This window comes from Strongylocentrotus purpuratus, unplaced genomic scaffold (assembly GCF_000002235.5).
Source record: "Strongylocentrotus purpuratus isolate Spur 01 unplaced genomic scaffold, Spur_5.0 spur5_scaffold_3, whole genome shotgun sequence".
Taxonomy (NCBI): Eukaryota; Metazoa; Echinodermata; class Echinoidea; order Camarodonta; family Strongylocentrotidae; genus Strongylocentrotus; species Strongylocentrotus purpuratus.
The window spans coordinates 23,432,595-23,445,324 of record NW_022145609.1 but is presented as its reverse complement, the minus strand read 5'-3'; the positions used below and the strand labels follow the sequence as shown (position 1 = coordinate 23,445,324).

The 12,730-nt window shown below is 36.8% G+C and overlaps 1 protein-coding gene across 1 annotated transcript; it reads right to left on the bottom strand.

The window, feature by feature from the left end:
- Positions 1-885: 885 nt before the first annotated feature.
- LOC752883 lies at positions 886-11,735 on the bottom strand. Its single transcript, XM_001180456.4, has 4 exons — positions 11,643-11,735; positions 3,736-3,842; positions 2,436-2,942; positions 886-2,006 (listed from the first exon to the last, which is right to left on the bottom strand). Exons 2-4 carry the CDS (start codon positions 3,800-3,802, stop codon positions 886-888), a joined length of 1,695 nt encoding a protein of 564 aa, XP_001180456.3. The 5' UTR covers positions 3,803-3,842; positions 11,643-11,735.
- Between the last annotated feature and the right edge of the window lie 995 nt (positions 11,736-12,730).

Sequence of the window (12,730 nt, the reverse complement as noted above, 5' to 3'; positions counted from 1 at the left end):
TAACTGTCAAAATCAATAGACCCTCTTTTCTCACGACATGGCAATTGTCACAATGAATCATCTGAAGCCAAGGTATATAGCTAGATACGCAGTTTTGGCATAACCGAACATAATGGCATAACTTCCACTGGCCAAAAACCTGCACAAGAGGGAGCTATACACATCTACAGATGGTTGAATGAAAGTGCCATTTTCACAGAGGCAGTATACCAGACTCCAATTTACATTTACATTTGGCCAGAGGGAGCAATTGCAAAATACAAATATCTCTGATTGGTTTCAGACACACAGGAAGAAAAAATACAAAACCTAACTAACATATTCTTGGTCACATTTACGCATCTCAAAGTAACTAGTAATGAACAAACTTGATCAATTCAATATTTTCATGTTTCAAATCAGCCTTCATGTATAGACAAAGAACCTATGTTACAGTGCTCTCTTTTGGAAAATAGGTTTTATATATACTGTATATATATATTAATCCTCTGAACTACTTCATTCTCTAATTTCAAAAGACGTAACACAGGGAACATCAGGATTCCATAGGTGATAGGTTAGATTTCTATTTGATATATATAGTGAGGCGGGAGCAAAAAACTATTTCAAAGATCTCTCTCTCTCTCTCTCTCTCTAAAACTCTGGGTATTGAAATATTTGAGAACGACAATAAATGAGGGAATAATGTTTGGTGAAAAGAACAATATTAGTAGAAACAGTAAATCTTTAGTTCTAGACCAAAATAGTCTTCTAGTGTCCTAAAGGATAAAAGCACTAATCACCTGTCCCTTGGACAGAACTCAAACCCTAAGCCCTCAAGATCTTATTTACAAATGCATGCACAGCATACAACACATTCATAGTACTTTGGCGAAAAAGAAACAATCAAACACACAGTTTAACACTGACCTGTCTTTGATTCATCGTCCCAAGCTTTCCTGGCAGTAGATCCAGATCATGCAAGAAAGGATTGGCAGTGTCTTCCACCGGTGTGAAGGGATTGGGTGACCTGCTTCTTCTGGGACCATGCACATCTTGGTTGTCAGGGGTAAGACTAGGAGACCAAGGATCATTGTAGGTCGCGAAGGCATCTACTTGGAGCTGGGACTTTCCTTGATATGGGAACGGCCCGGAATTGGTATTGTTTGAGGTAGGATCATTTTGAAAGTGGAACGGACTGTTTCCTCGGTAAAGGTTCCCTTCTTGGTTATCAGGGTTAAGACTAGGACTCCAAGGATCACTGCGACCGCTGATGGCCTCTCCTTGGAGCTGGGACGTTCCAAGAAATGGGAATGAACTTGAATCATATTGAGGGTGAAATGGACTGGATGGCTCATCCTGAAAAGGACTTAAAGCCTTCTGCAGGGATGAGCGGAAACTGTCCTCTGATGAAAACGGATTAAACAAGGGGGCTGAAAGATCAAGTGCCTGCGTTTTTGCTCCTTTTTGATCTGCAACCTCTTTGGTATTCTTACACGGAGCCCATGGATCTTGCCCAGACTCATCCACTTCCTTTCCTCTTTCTTTGTCAACGTCCACCTTGGCACCGACTCCCCAGCGACCCGATCCTTGCATGGAAAACATATCCTCGACACCGGATTCCTGTGAATTCTCAATCCAATGTGATTGTTCAAAGGTTGGACCTCTTGATGCCTGAGGATCGCTTGTTGATTGGTCTTGGAAAGACAGCTGTTCTTTGGTTTCTTTGGTGTCTTCTGGTGACCAAGGATCCCATGGGCCTGTGGCTAAGTCTGGTAAAAAGTCTACATCAACGTGTACCTTTCTGTTTGAAAGCCCTAATCCCTCCTTGTCAACCTCACGAACTACTCCTGGTGTAAGGTAGGAATGGAACTGCATACCACTTTGTTCTTCAGACCTTGTGGGGGTCTCTTCTCCCTGACTGGTTGATTCCTGGTCACCTGATGACTGGAGGGTCTCTCCATCTGGTGGTGATGGGTCTTCCATGATGAATGATGAGGACCACAGGTCATCCTCTTCTGCTGTGACTGAAAATGAAAATTAAACAAGATGAATGTGACTGCATCTTCAATATGCCTCTGTCTTCATGTAATGGTCCTTCATCAACAATACTTGAGCCATGCTTGATTAGAATTGCTTCAATTCTTGTAGTGTAACACAATATTTGTCGGTATTTATTAACACTTTCATGACCCTGTAACCTTTGGCCTTTGACCTCTTACATCCAAAATTGAATCAGTTCATCCTTGCATGCTAACATCTACTTCATCCAAGTTTGGTTAACTCTGCTCAATGATCCTTAAGTTATCCTGGTAACAAATAAGACACAAACAGGACACAAACAGGACACAAACTCTCGGCCTCATTTAAGTTCTTCATGAACAGGGTGGCTTTTCATACCACAGCTGAAAACATTAACGGTCCTGAGCATATTTGACTGACAGAAAGGTTCTTACCTCCTACAGCTTTGAAGTTGTTATCCATGAATCCAGTCTTGAAGATCACATCCGTATGGCTCAGTGATCCAAAGTCATCACCGAAACCATCACCAAAACCATCACCGAAACCGCTCTCTACAGTCTCGTCTGCACGGTTGCTGTTGTTGGTGTTGTTTCCCCAACTGGACATTCTGGAACTCGGGCCATCAGCAACATTGTTTGTTGGGACATCCTCCTGTGTCTTTGAAAGATATATCTCGGGAAAGTCTGATGTCTCACCACATGTTGCAGCAACATCATTTGTTGCATTGGATGTTGCGATTGGAAGATCATTCGCGGCAAGCTCAGGAAACATGATGTCTAATTTGACGGGTCGCATTGGTTCACACACATCACTGAATGGAAGCACTTCATCAGAAGGGGCGGCAGATGGGGCAATGGGCGGAGCAAAAGGGTTGCCAGGACTACTGGCCCTCGCAGGAAGACTGAAGGGGTTATGAGGAGATGGGCAGTTCCGCCTAGGGACTGAATGAAAAATAACAACATTATAAGCTTTAGGAGTTATATATGTTTCTCATAGTGACATAACAGTTCTGACACTAAAGACTGAAATATTAAGTTTTGACAACCTTACCGCATGCAATTAATTTTTACAGCAACTAACTTGACCCTTGCAAAAATATTTGGAAGACATTTACAGCAGGACCTTATTTTTGTGATAACATTAAGGTTGTTTTTGTAACTGCATGTAGATGTTTCAGCCATTGCTGCATGAACAAAATAGGCTTCTGACTACTTTGTTCATGAGAAACATACATGAACACAAAATTTAGATGCCCTGAAACATCATTAAATATAAAAGCAAGCACAGATAGAACAATGCTCAATCACTTTTTAATCATCTACTTATTTTTCTTCTCTCTCTAAATAATAGTAATAATAACAACATGTCTTCTTCACCCAAGCAAGCCTCATCAGTATTAATAATGTTCTCCCTGAGGGCACTGCAATCATATTATTATCAGGCTTTAGCTGAGCTACCATGAAAAGGTGCTCAAGCATTCAAAACATAACTTTTTACCGGGTACCCATTTTCTACACTTATGGGTAGTCCAGATTCTGTCTGTTTTTATATCTTTTATTATTCTTCAATCTTATTTGTCCCCGAAAATACATCACATCTGGGGCATTTTCAACCACCTTTGGTATTGAAAGGGTCAATATTGAGTCTACATCTTTGATCTTAATAAACCCCTCAACTTTGTTGATGATTGAACAAGGACTATCCCTCAGTCAACCTGAGGATTTAGGTACCTACCTCCCTGTTCCTCTGGGTGAGTACTGAAAGGGTTTGTAGAGGCACTTGGGGTTAAACTGTCAGCCATTTTGTAATTGTTACATCTCCATCTCAATCACATTCATCATCTGAAAAATAGAAAATGGATGAATCAATCAATTTAGTGTCTTGCAAGTCCAAGGTGATTGGTCGTTTGATGTCCCATGACATATATATATATATATATATGGTTGGTTTATTGATTAAAAGACATTCAAATAGCAGCCAGAGGCTGAAACAAATTGAATTTACAAAAGATATATTCAAAAGCATAACATATACATATAAATGGCGATTCACAATAAATAATCAAGGATATGATCAAAGAAAAGAAGAGAAACAAGAGAAGAGACTGAAACGGATGACTAGAGGATAATTGAAGGAGAACGATCGAGTAACAGAAGGCAATAAGACAAATGTAACAGAAGATTAGAAGGACTGGTAAGATAATAACAGAGAGGGGAGAGAAAGAGAGGGCATAGAGAAATGAGAAAGAGAAGCTGGCAAAGATACTAAACAATAAAAACGGACAGATAAAGAGTAGGACAGATAAATAGGCTGAAATGGACAACTAGATATATAATCGGATTAAGTGTAATAAACTATGATACAAATATAATACTGTACAATGTAAATGCAGCATAATTTTGAGACCAACTTAAACCGACTACAAATTAAACAATGAATCCTAAAGCACAAACCGCAATGTCATTGATATATTTATTATAGATATTTAAATATAAAAAGCTTTACATAATTAGGCAAAACATGGTTAATACACATGTATTTACTTCAAGATCCATATTAAGATATATAATTATTATTGAAAATTGAATTTACAAAAAAAGAAAAAAATAGCTGTTAAAAAAAGAGGAAAAATTCGGCAACAAACTAGATGTGATTAACAGAATTGCATGACCAAGTATCATGTTATAATCAACAAAATTGACATTAAAACCCTTGTCTGAAGTGAAAAATGAAAAAGATTAATTAGATATCAATGAAAAGCTTATAAGCCATAAATTACAATGATCAATTATATGCTATTTTACTGTCTGTCAGAGGAGTAACAACTCTCTGAAAACTCAGACTCTAAAGCTTTGACAATTCAGAAGCTCATGGCCACAGCTATATAGGCGAGCGGATTGGGGCCACATATTATGTCGTCATCATATTTGCTGCAAATTTGACCCCTATTGATCTGTATTTTGGAGGGGTGCGAAAAAATTAGGTTTTAAATTGCTTTTGTGCAATACAGGAAGGAAGATATTTTTCATTCCTTAATATTTGTATCATTCATCATTCCATCTATATAAAGTTGTATTTTCATCTGATAGAGTCTTTAATACTCTTGTTTCAATTGATATTTCCTTCTCTAATTTTTTTTTGAAATACAACTGTAATTGTGATTATTACCTTTCTGGTATTAAATCACATGACAAGATCGTAAACTACACGTACATGCAATACTCCTTGACAACAACAAAATTAATACAGGTAAATGTTGGCTATTTCCTTCCACAAAAATAGTACCTTATATTTTCTAACAATAAATATTACTGTGGCAAACAATTTTGCCTTTCTACAATAGGCCATTTTCATTACGTAATCAAATTTAAAGCACAAATCTGTGTTAAGTGCCTCGATACAAATTATTTCATTCACCTGTTGTTAGGTAGGAAAATCAATGTTTGTCTTACCTATCAACAATTAACATATGCAATTGGCATTCTGACTATTGAAATAAAATAATTTGTAACCGGTGAATGAAATAATTTGTAACCAGGAACTTAACAAAGAATTATGCATTAAATTTGATTACATTACGAAAATGGTTTATTACCAGCAATTTTCTGCCTCTGGTGTTTGTTTCGTTTCCCTCTATATTCCATCTCATTCTCAATCATCTAGATGGAGCAATTTTATGACAGCTTGAGCAAACGTCACTTCTATTTTGGTGATGAGGTGTGCGCTCATAATAGACACCACTTTGGCACTTCGCATGCAATCACAATATTGGAATTCCTGAACTTTAACATGTACTCAACATCCTTCAAATTGACATAGTGATAAAGCTAAATAAATAGTTCCCTTAGTCTCTTATCATTAACTATTTGCCATGCTTTCTGTAATACCTATCACTGTGTTATTGTCAATAAACTGACAAGCTTTGTTATTTTCAAGTAAAATGGAAATTCTTCCAAGTTATTTTAACAAGAAAAGGAAATCACTAAATATTTTGTCAGTGCTTTTCAAACTATTCATTTTCAGTAATAATTCATCTCGATCTAAAGGCAGGCATATCTTGGCCAAAAGCTTATTGAATTAAAGTCAAGTACATGTAGATAGACAGTAATCATATCAAACATGTGTCGTGTAATTTCCAAAATAATTATCTAAAGAGGGAAGGGGGAGGGAAGGGGGATGGAGAGGGGAGGCTGTTTTATCACCTGGACAAACTTTAGTTAGCTATAATCATATGGAAGACGGTATGGACTTGATATAATTCACAATCAATGATGGACACCCCCCCCCCCCCCAGCAAAATACAATGTGGCATATATTTCAAAAGTATGTGCCCCTAATTGTGCAGCTCCCTCCTACCCCCCCCCCCCCCCCCCCACCACCACCACCATTAGCAAACTCTGACCACTAAAAGCAAATTGGAAAATATAAAATATGTCTTCACCTTTTCTTCCTGCTTGTCAAAAAAAATGAAAATATAAGGCAGTTGAAAACCACATATCATAGATTTGGGGGCTAGTGTTATAGCTGAAGGTGCTTTTCCCTTGGGTTTATATGTTAAATCATTTGAAGCTTACGTACTTGTTTCATGTAGCTGTTTTTTAAAAGCCATTTTTCCCTCCTTTTAACTTTTAACAGCTTGCAGATGGGTGGGGTTAAAAGGAGGAAAAAATGGATTTTTAAAAAACAGCTACATGAAACAAGTACATCTTAGCCTGGAATTATTTCACATATATCCAAGGGAAAAGCACCTACAGTCTGTAGTATACCTAGATATTGATTTAGGTCTGACCCGTAGCTGTATTGATTGATAAACATTATCATAACCAGCTGTGGCAGATGGAGGTAAAAGGTTTTATTGACAGAGCAGTATGCACTACTTAAATTATGAACACAACTCATACGTGGTTGATAATTAATCTATACATAATTCCATACTGACAAGAAATGTCATGTCTCTCTTTTCTAGTCTCTGTGATGGGGGTACAAAAATTATTTGAAAAAAAGCAGCATTCTATCTTTTATAATATGAACACATCTCATTCATGTTGGAATATTAATCTACATTTGTGCCCTCTCTGTAATCTATACATGGTTCCATGTTAATGACAAATTTTCTTCTAGTTTTCTGTGATGGGGGTACCATTTTGTATTGACAAAAGCAGCATTCATGTAATATGAAGACAACTCATACATGTTTGAATATTAATCTATATATATATAATTCCATACTGTCAGGAAATGCCATGTCTCTTTTGTCTAGTCTTTGTGATGGGAGTAAAAGGTTTTATTAACAAAAGCAGTATTAACCGTTTACAAAATGAACACAACTCCCACATATTGTATAAATAATCTAAATCTGTCACTCCATTATCTATGTTCCATACTAATGTAAAATCAAATGCCATGTCTTGCTTTTTTAGTCTCTGTGGTGGAGGTGAAAGGTATTATTGACAAAGCAGCATATATTTCACCCTATACATTGCATATTTATTAATGCAACTCATACATGTACCTGATTTACACATTGATACACACTTTGTCTCTCTTCACTGGTTGTCATATATTCCTTTTTTCATGTCTCTCCTGATTATATCTCACCTTTTTATCTCTAAAATCTGTCCCGTTATTAAAGGTAAAGACCAGTTATGGTCATGCGATTGCATTGTGAAAGAAACGTTGTGGAATCGATCAGAAAAGGTTGATCATCTAGCATCTAGCATCTGCAAGGTTCTGGAATCATCAAAATGATAAGAAATTTGGCCCATTCTTCGTAAAGTTACAAGCACTATACACAGAAAGATGTATATGGGACTACCCTATATCTCTCACAGACCATGAGAGAAACAAATTTACCAAATATATCAATTAGTAGGCGGTTTCCTGGCAAATTTGTTATCATCATGTATTAGTCAAAACATATTCTTTCACATGATTGGTAATGAGAGCTTCCATTTCATTTTTTGAAATTGGGGCGTTTCCAATACTGGTCTTTACCTTTAAAAACACCATCCCTTTCATAATTTGTAGTAGCAGATCAGTTGAAGTGTTTTAAAATAATCTTATAAATTTACCGGTATATCTTTAATTTTGCATATAATTTTTTGTTCTATCATATTTGTATGTTCTATCTTACATCTGTTCCTTTATTCATTTATAATGCAGATGCTTTTATATGATCTCTTCATCACATCTATGTTGAACTGTCAGTTTGAACCACAAACAGCTAAGGAATGATTTTCATGCCACAAGCATGATCTTGTATATTCTCCTAATATCTGAATTTTTTTTTAATCCAACATTGCACTTTGATTCACACATAACTATGTATCTAGGAATAATTGATTTTAAAATAATTGGCTTTGTATACTGCGTTCTAATGATATAAACAAATTGCAGCAAAATATTTCTTATTAATTATCTTTTTTGGTTTAATCGATGATATTATCTTATGACCATTTTTACATTGTAAAGATTGTACAATTAGTCCCTGGACTTTGTACTGGTAATAAACCACATTGAACCTAATTTAGATTAATTAAATTGAATGGCCCTGTCTATCAGGTAGAGACAAGCTGGGGGTGACATCATGCCACAATCTGGGAGGTCTGACGACTTCTGCCTATGCCCAGTAAGCAATGTGTGTACGTTTTCATTGCACATTTTGAGCATACAAACTGCAACATCTAGCATGAAACAGTGTCGGAAATATCCTAAGTTATAGCTTACAAGTATCACACAAATAAGCATTTTATGAGACAAAATGGTTTTACCACAATCATTGACCAACATCACCTTGCAATTAATATAGAATCAATTAGGGATTTGGTTTTCATTATTATATATATTATGTATAATAAACTGCCATTTTACTTCAGGTGTTATGAGAACATAGAGCAGGAAGTTACTTGAATTATTATTTATGCAGATCAGATGAAAATAACATCAGAACACATCAGTAAATAATACATACATGTAAACAGTATGCAATGTGGAGAATTATAGCAGCAAAAGTATCCTTTTAAAGAGTATGGACATTTTAAAAGACAAAGGAAGAGATATATATATATATATATATATATATATATATAGCAACCTCCCTTTTGAGAAACTTAAGGAAAACAACAATTAGCACTAGGCCTTATCACCCACAGCGTCCTCTTTAAAAATGTGTCAATCCTGTTGTCGTCGTTGTGTCCTTGTGTTTTTGCAGTGTTCACCGGGGAGACTTGAAGTCTCTCCCCTCATGAAACAAGTTAATTCGCTTTACAACTACTTTTGCAATGTTGCAAAATGGTTCAGAGCACAAGCTCTAACGCTTTAGTCTGCTTTCAGGTGGAGTGGGTTTCAATACTTATAACTCTCTTATAACTCTTTAATTGACTAATGGAATCTTTGTCACACTTGTATGTACAGCGTACAGAGTACACAGCGAACAAAAATTGTAATAGTCTTGGGCTTTGATCCATAGCCAGTAGAGTTAAAGGTAAAGACCAGTTATGGTCATGCGATTGCATTGTGAAAGAAACGTTGTGGAATCGATCAGAAAAGGTTGATCATCTAGCATCTAGCATCTAGCATCTGTAAGGTTCTGGAATCATCAAAATGATAAGAAATTTGGCCCATTCTTCGTAAAGTTACAAGCACTATACACAGAAAGATGTATATGGGACTACCCTATACCTCTCACAGACCATGAGAGAAACAAATTTACCAAATATATCAATTAGTAGGCGGTTTCCCGGCAAATTTTTTATCATCATGTATTAGTCAAAACATATTCTTTCACATGATTGGTAATGAGAGCTTCCATTTCATTTTTTGAAATTGGGGCGTTTCCAATACTGGTCTTTACCTTTAATAACAAGTTGCTTATCGAAAATTAGTTTTCTTTCAGAAGCAACGTACACTGGTCAGAAGATGAAAAGGGAAAATAATGAAAAAGAAAAAGAAGAAGACCAAGGAAAAGAAAAAAATGATGAAGAAACAGAACAACAACACTACAAACAACAAAAACAACATCAACAACAAAATCAAAGAAAATCAACAATAGAGAAAAGCGTGGAAAAAAACAAGAGAGAAGAAAGAAAAAAGATAAAAAGAAAGGCATGAATCACTGAATGGAGAAATTCAATGAAGAAAAGATAGGAAGAAAAATAAGATGAAGATGAAGTAGAAGGGGAAGAAGAACAACAACAGCAAGAGTAAGAACAAGAGCAAAACGAGAACAAGACAAAACAAGAAGAACAAGAAGAGGAAGAACAAGAAAAAGAACAACAAGAAAAAGAACAACAAGAAAAGGAACAAAAACAACGACAAGAAGAAGACGAACAAAAACAAGAAGAACAAGAGAAACAAGAAGAACAAGAGCAAGAACAAGAACAACAAGAACAAGATCAAGAAAAACAAGAAAAAATAAGAAAAACAACAAGAAGAAAAACAAGAAGAAAAACAAGAAGAAAAACAAGAAGAAAAACAAGAAGAAAAACAAGAAGAAAAACAAGAAGAAAAACAGGAAGAAAAAGAAAAAGAAAAAGAAAAAGAAAAAGAAAAAGAAAAAGAAAAAGAAAAACAAGAAGAACAAAGAGAAGAACCAGAACAATAAAAAGAACAACAACAATAATAAGAATAAGAGGTCAACACTATAAGGGCTTCCAGATTTATTCATTATTAGTGAATTCACAGTAAAGGTCGCAATTTTTAAGGCTCTTGAAGATAGCTGTGCATACCTCACAGCCAATTAGACTTTGATTATCGATTACTTTGCCTCACTATTTATAAAGGCAAAAAATAGAACTTAATTAAAATATACAATTATTCGAACCCACAACTACAACGTTCTATTATGCTGTCGATCCTCACTGATTGAGCTAACGATGGGTTGATGAAAGGTGGGTTTGCATGATGAATATAACCCTAACACTAACCCTAACGGTTACCATGTGCGCAAGGGCAGGTCTAGCAGGTCTAAGTATTTATGAAAGAATCTTGGAGCCCATATAGTGTCTACCATAATAAGAGGAACAAGGAGAAGAACAAGAACAAGAACAAGAAGAAGAAGAAAAATAAAAGAATAAAAACAAGTAGAAGAAAAACAGGAACAAGAAGAGGAAGAACACGAACAACAAGAACAACAACAAGAACAACATGAAGAAGGAGATCAAAAACAACAAGAGGAAGAAGAATAAGAACAAGAGAGAGAACAAGAGGGACAAGAACAAGTAGAAGAAAAAGAACAAGAGAAAGAACAAGACCAAGAAGAAGAACAAGAAGATCGAAAAGAACAAGAACAAGAACAAGAACAAAAAGAACAAGAAGACAAAAAGAACACGAAGAACAAAAACAAGAACAGGAAGAACAAGACTAATAACAACAACAACAAGAGAAAAGGAGGAATGAAGAAAAAGACCGAGAAGAAAATTGCGCTTCGCCAGGGAATCAGAAAAAATAAAGACAGCACCATATCTCGCAAATGGGACTACACACACACAAATTAAACATGATTATCCATGGTTTAAGTAATCTACATCCGCAATCAAATTACATAAGCTGTAAACTACACCTTTAGTATATTCACAAATACACACTTTTAAACCTAGCACGTATTTACAGCAACAAATTCGTGCGAGAATGCGAAAACTTACCTAAAATCAGACGTAGCAACGCCACAAGCACACGACACTGAATACCAATACATACAGCTGTATCTCAGATCAGACCGCGCGCTTCGCAACAGGTGGTAGACGATTTGCGTTATTTGTATACGGATATACCTCGAGCGCAGATGCGTGAACGTGAAGTGGGGGGAAAGGCGCCACGGCATAACATTTTTAGTACAGTGGACAAGCGGTCTGGCGCCATCTCTGTGTAACGAATTGTTCATTGGATGGTCGAGTTTTTTTTTCATATTTATTTTCTCCGCCTATCAAGCGCAGATCCAGGATTTCTTAGGGGGGGGGGGCCCAAATTTGAAATTATGCGAGCCAAATATTGGTACGTAATGGTGACACCGGCAGTGGCGAAATGAGGAAAAACGTGTTAGTTTTTTTTTTCGTGTTTTTTTTGTTGTTTTTTTTTTGGGGGGGGGGATGACCAAAAAATCCGCACCACCCCACTCTTACATGCAGACCCCGCTAAACGTTTCTTCTAAGTGGGTGGGGTGGTATTTACGAACAGGTAGAGCGTAGCGTAAATTGGCGTGTGGTCTAGGGGTGGAGCCTCCAGATGCTCCGCCCCCTGGACCCCACACCAATGTGTGTCCTGCCAGTGTCACAAATAAGGTATCAAAATAATGCTCATCTGATTGTAATTAAATGCCTATACCCCCTGAGCTTCTGGAGTTTTATACATTAAGTTACAATCAGATGAGCATATTGTAATACCTTATTTGTGATACTGGCAGGTCACGAATTGGCGTGGCGTCTAGGGGCGGAGCCCCAGCAGCTCAAGGGTTTAGGCATTTAATTACCATCAGATGAGCATACATGGGCCCCACCTTAGGGCCCCTGGCGGGCTCGAGGGGGCGGAGCCCCGGAAGCTCTGGGGTTTTAGGCATTTAATAACGGTCAGATGAGCATATTTTGTTACTTTATTAATTTTGTGACACTAGCAGGACATTGATTGGCGTGAGGTCTAGGGGGCGGAGACCCCATAAGCTCACGGGTTTTGAGCAGGTGGGGTCCAGGGGGCAGAGTCACGGGAAGTCAAGGGGTTTGAGCAATAAATTACGGTC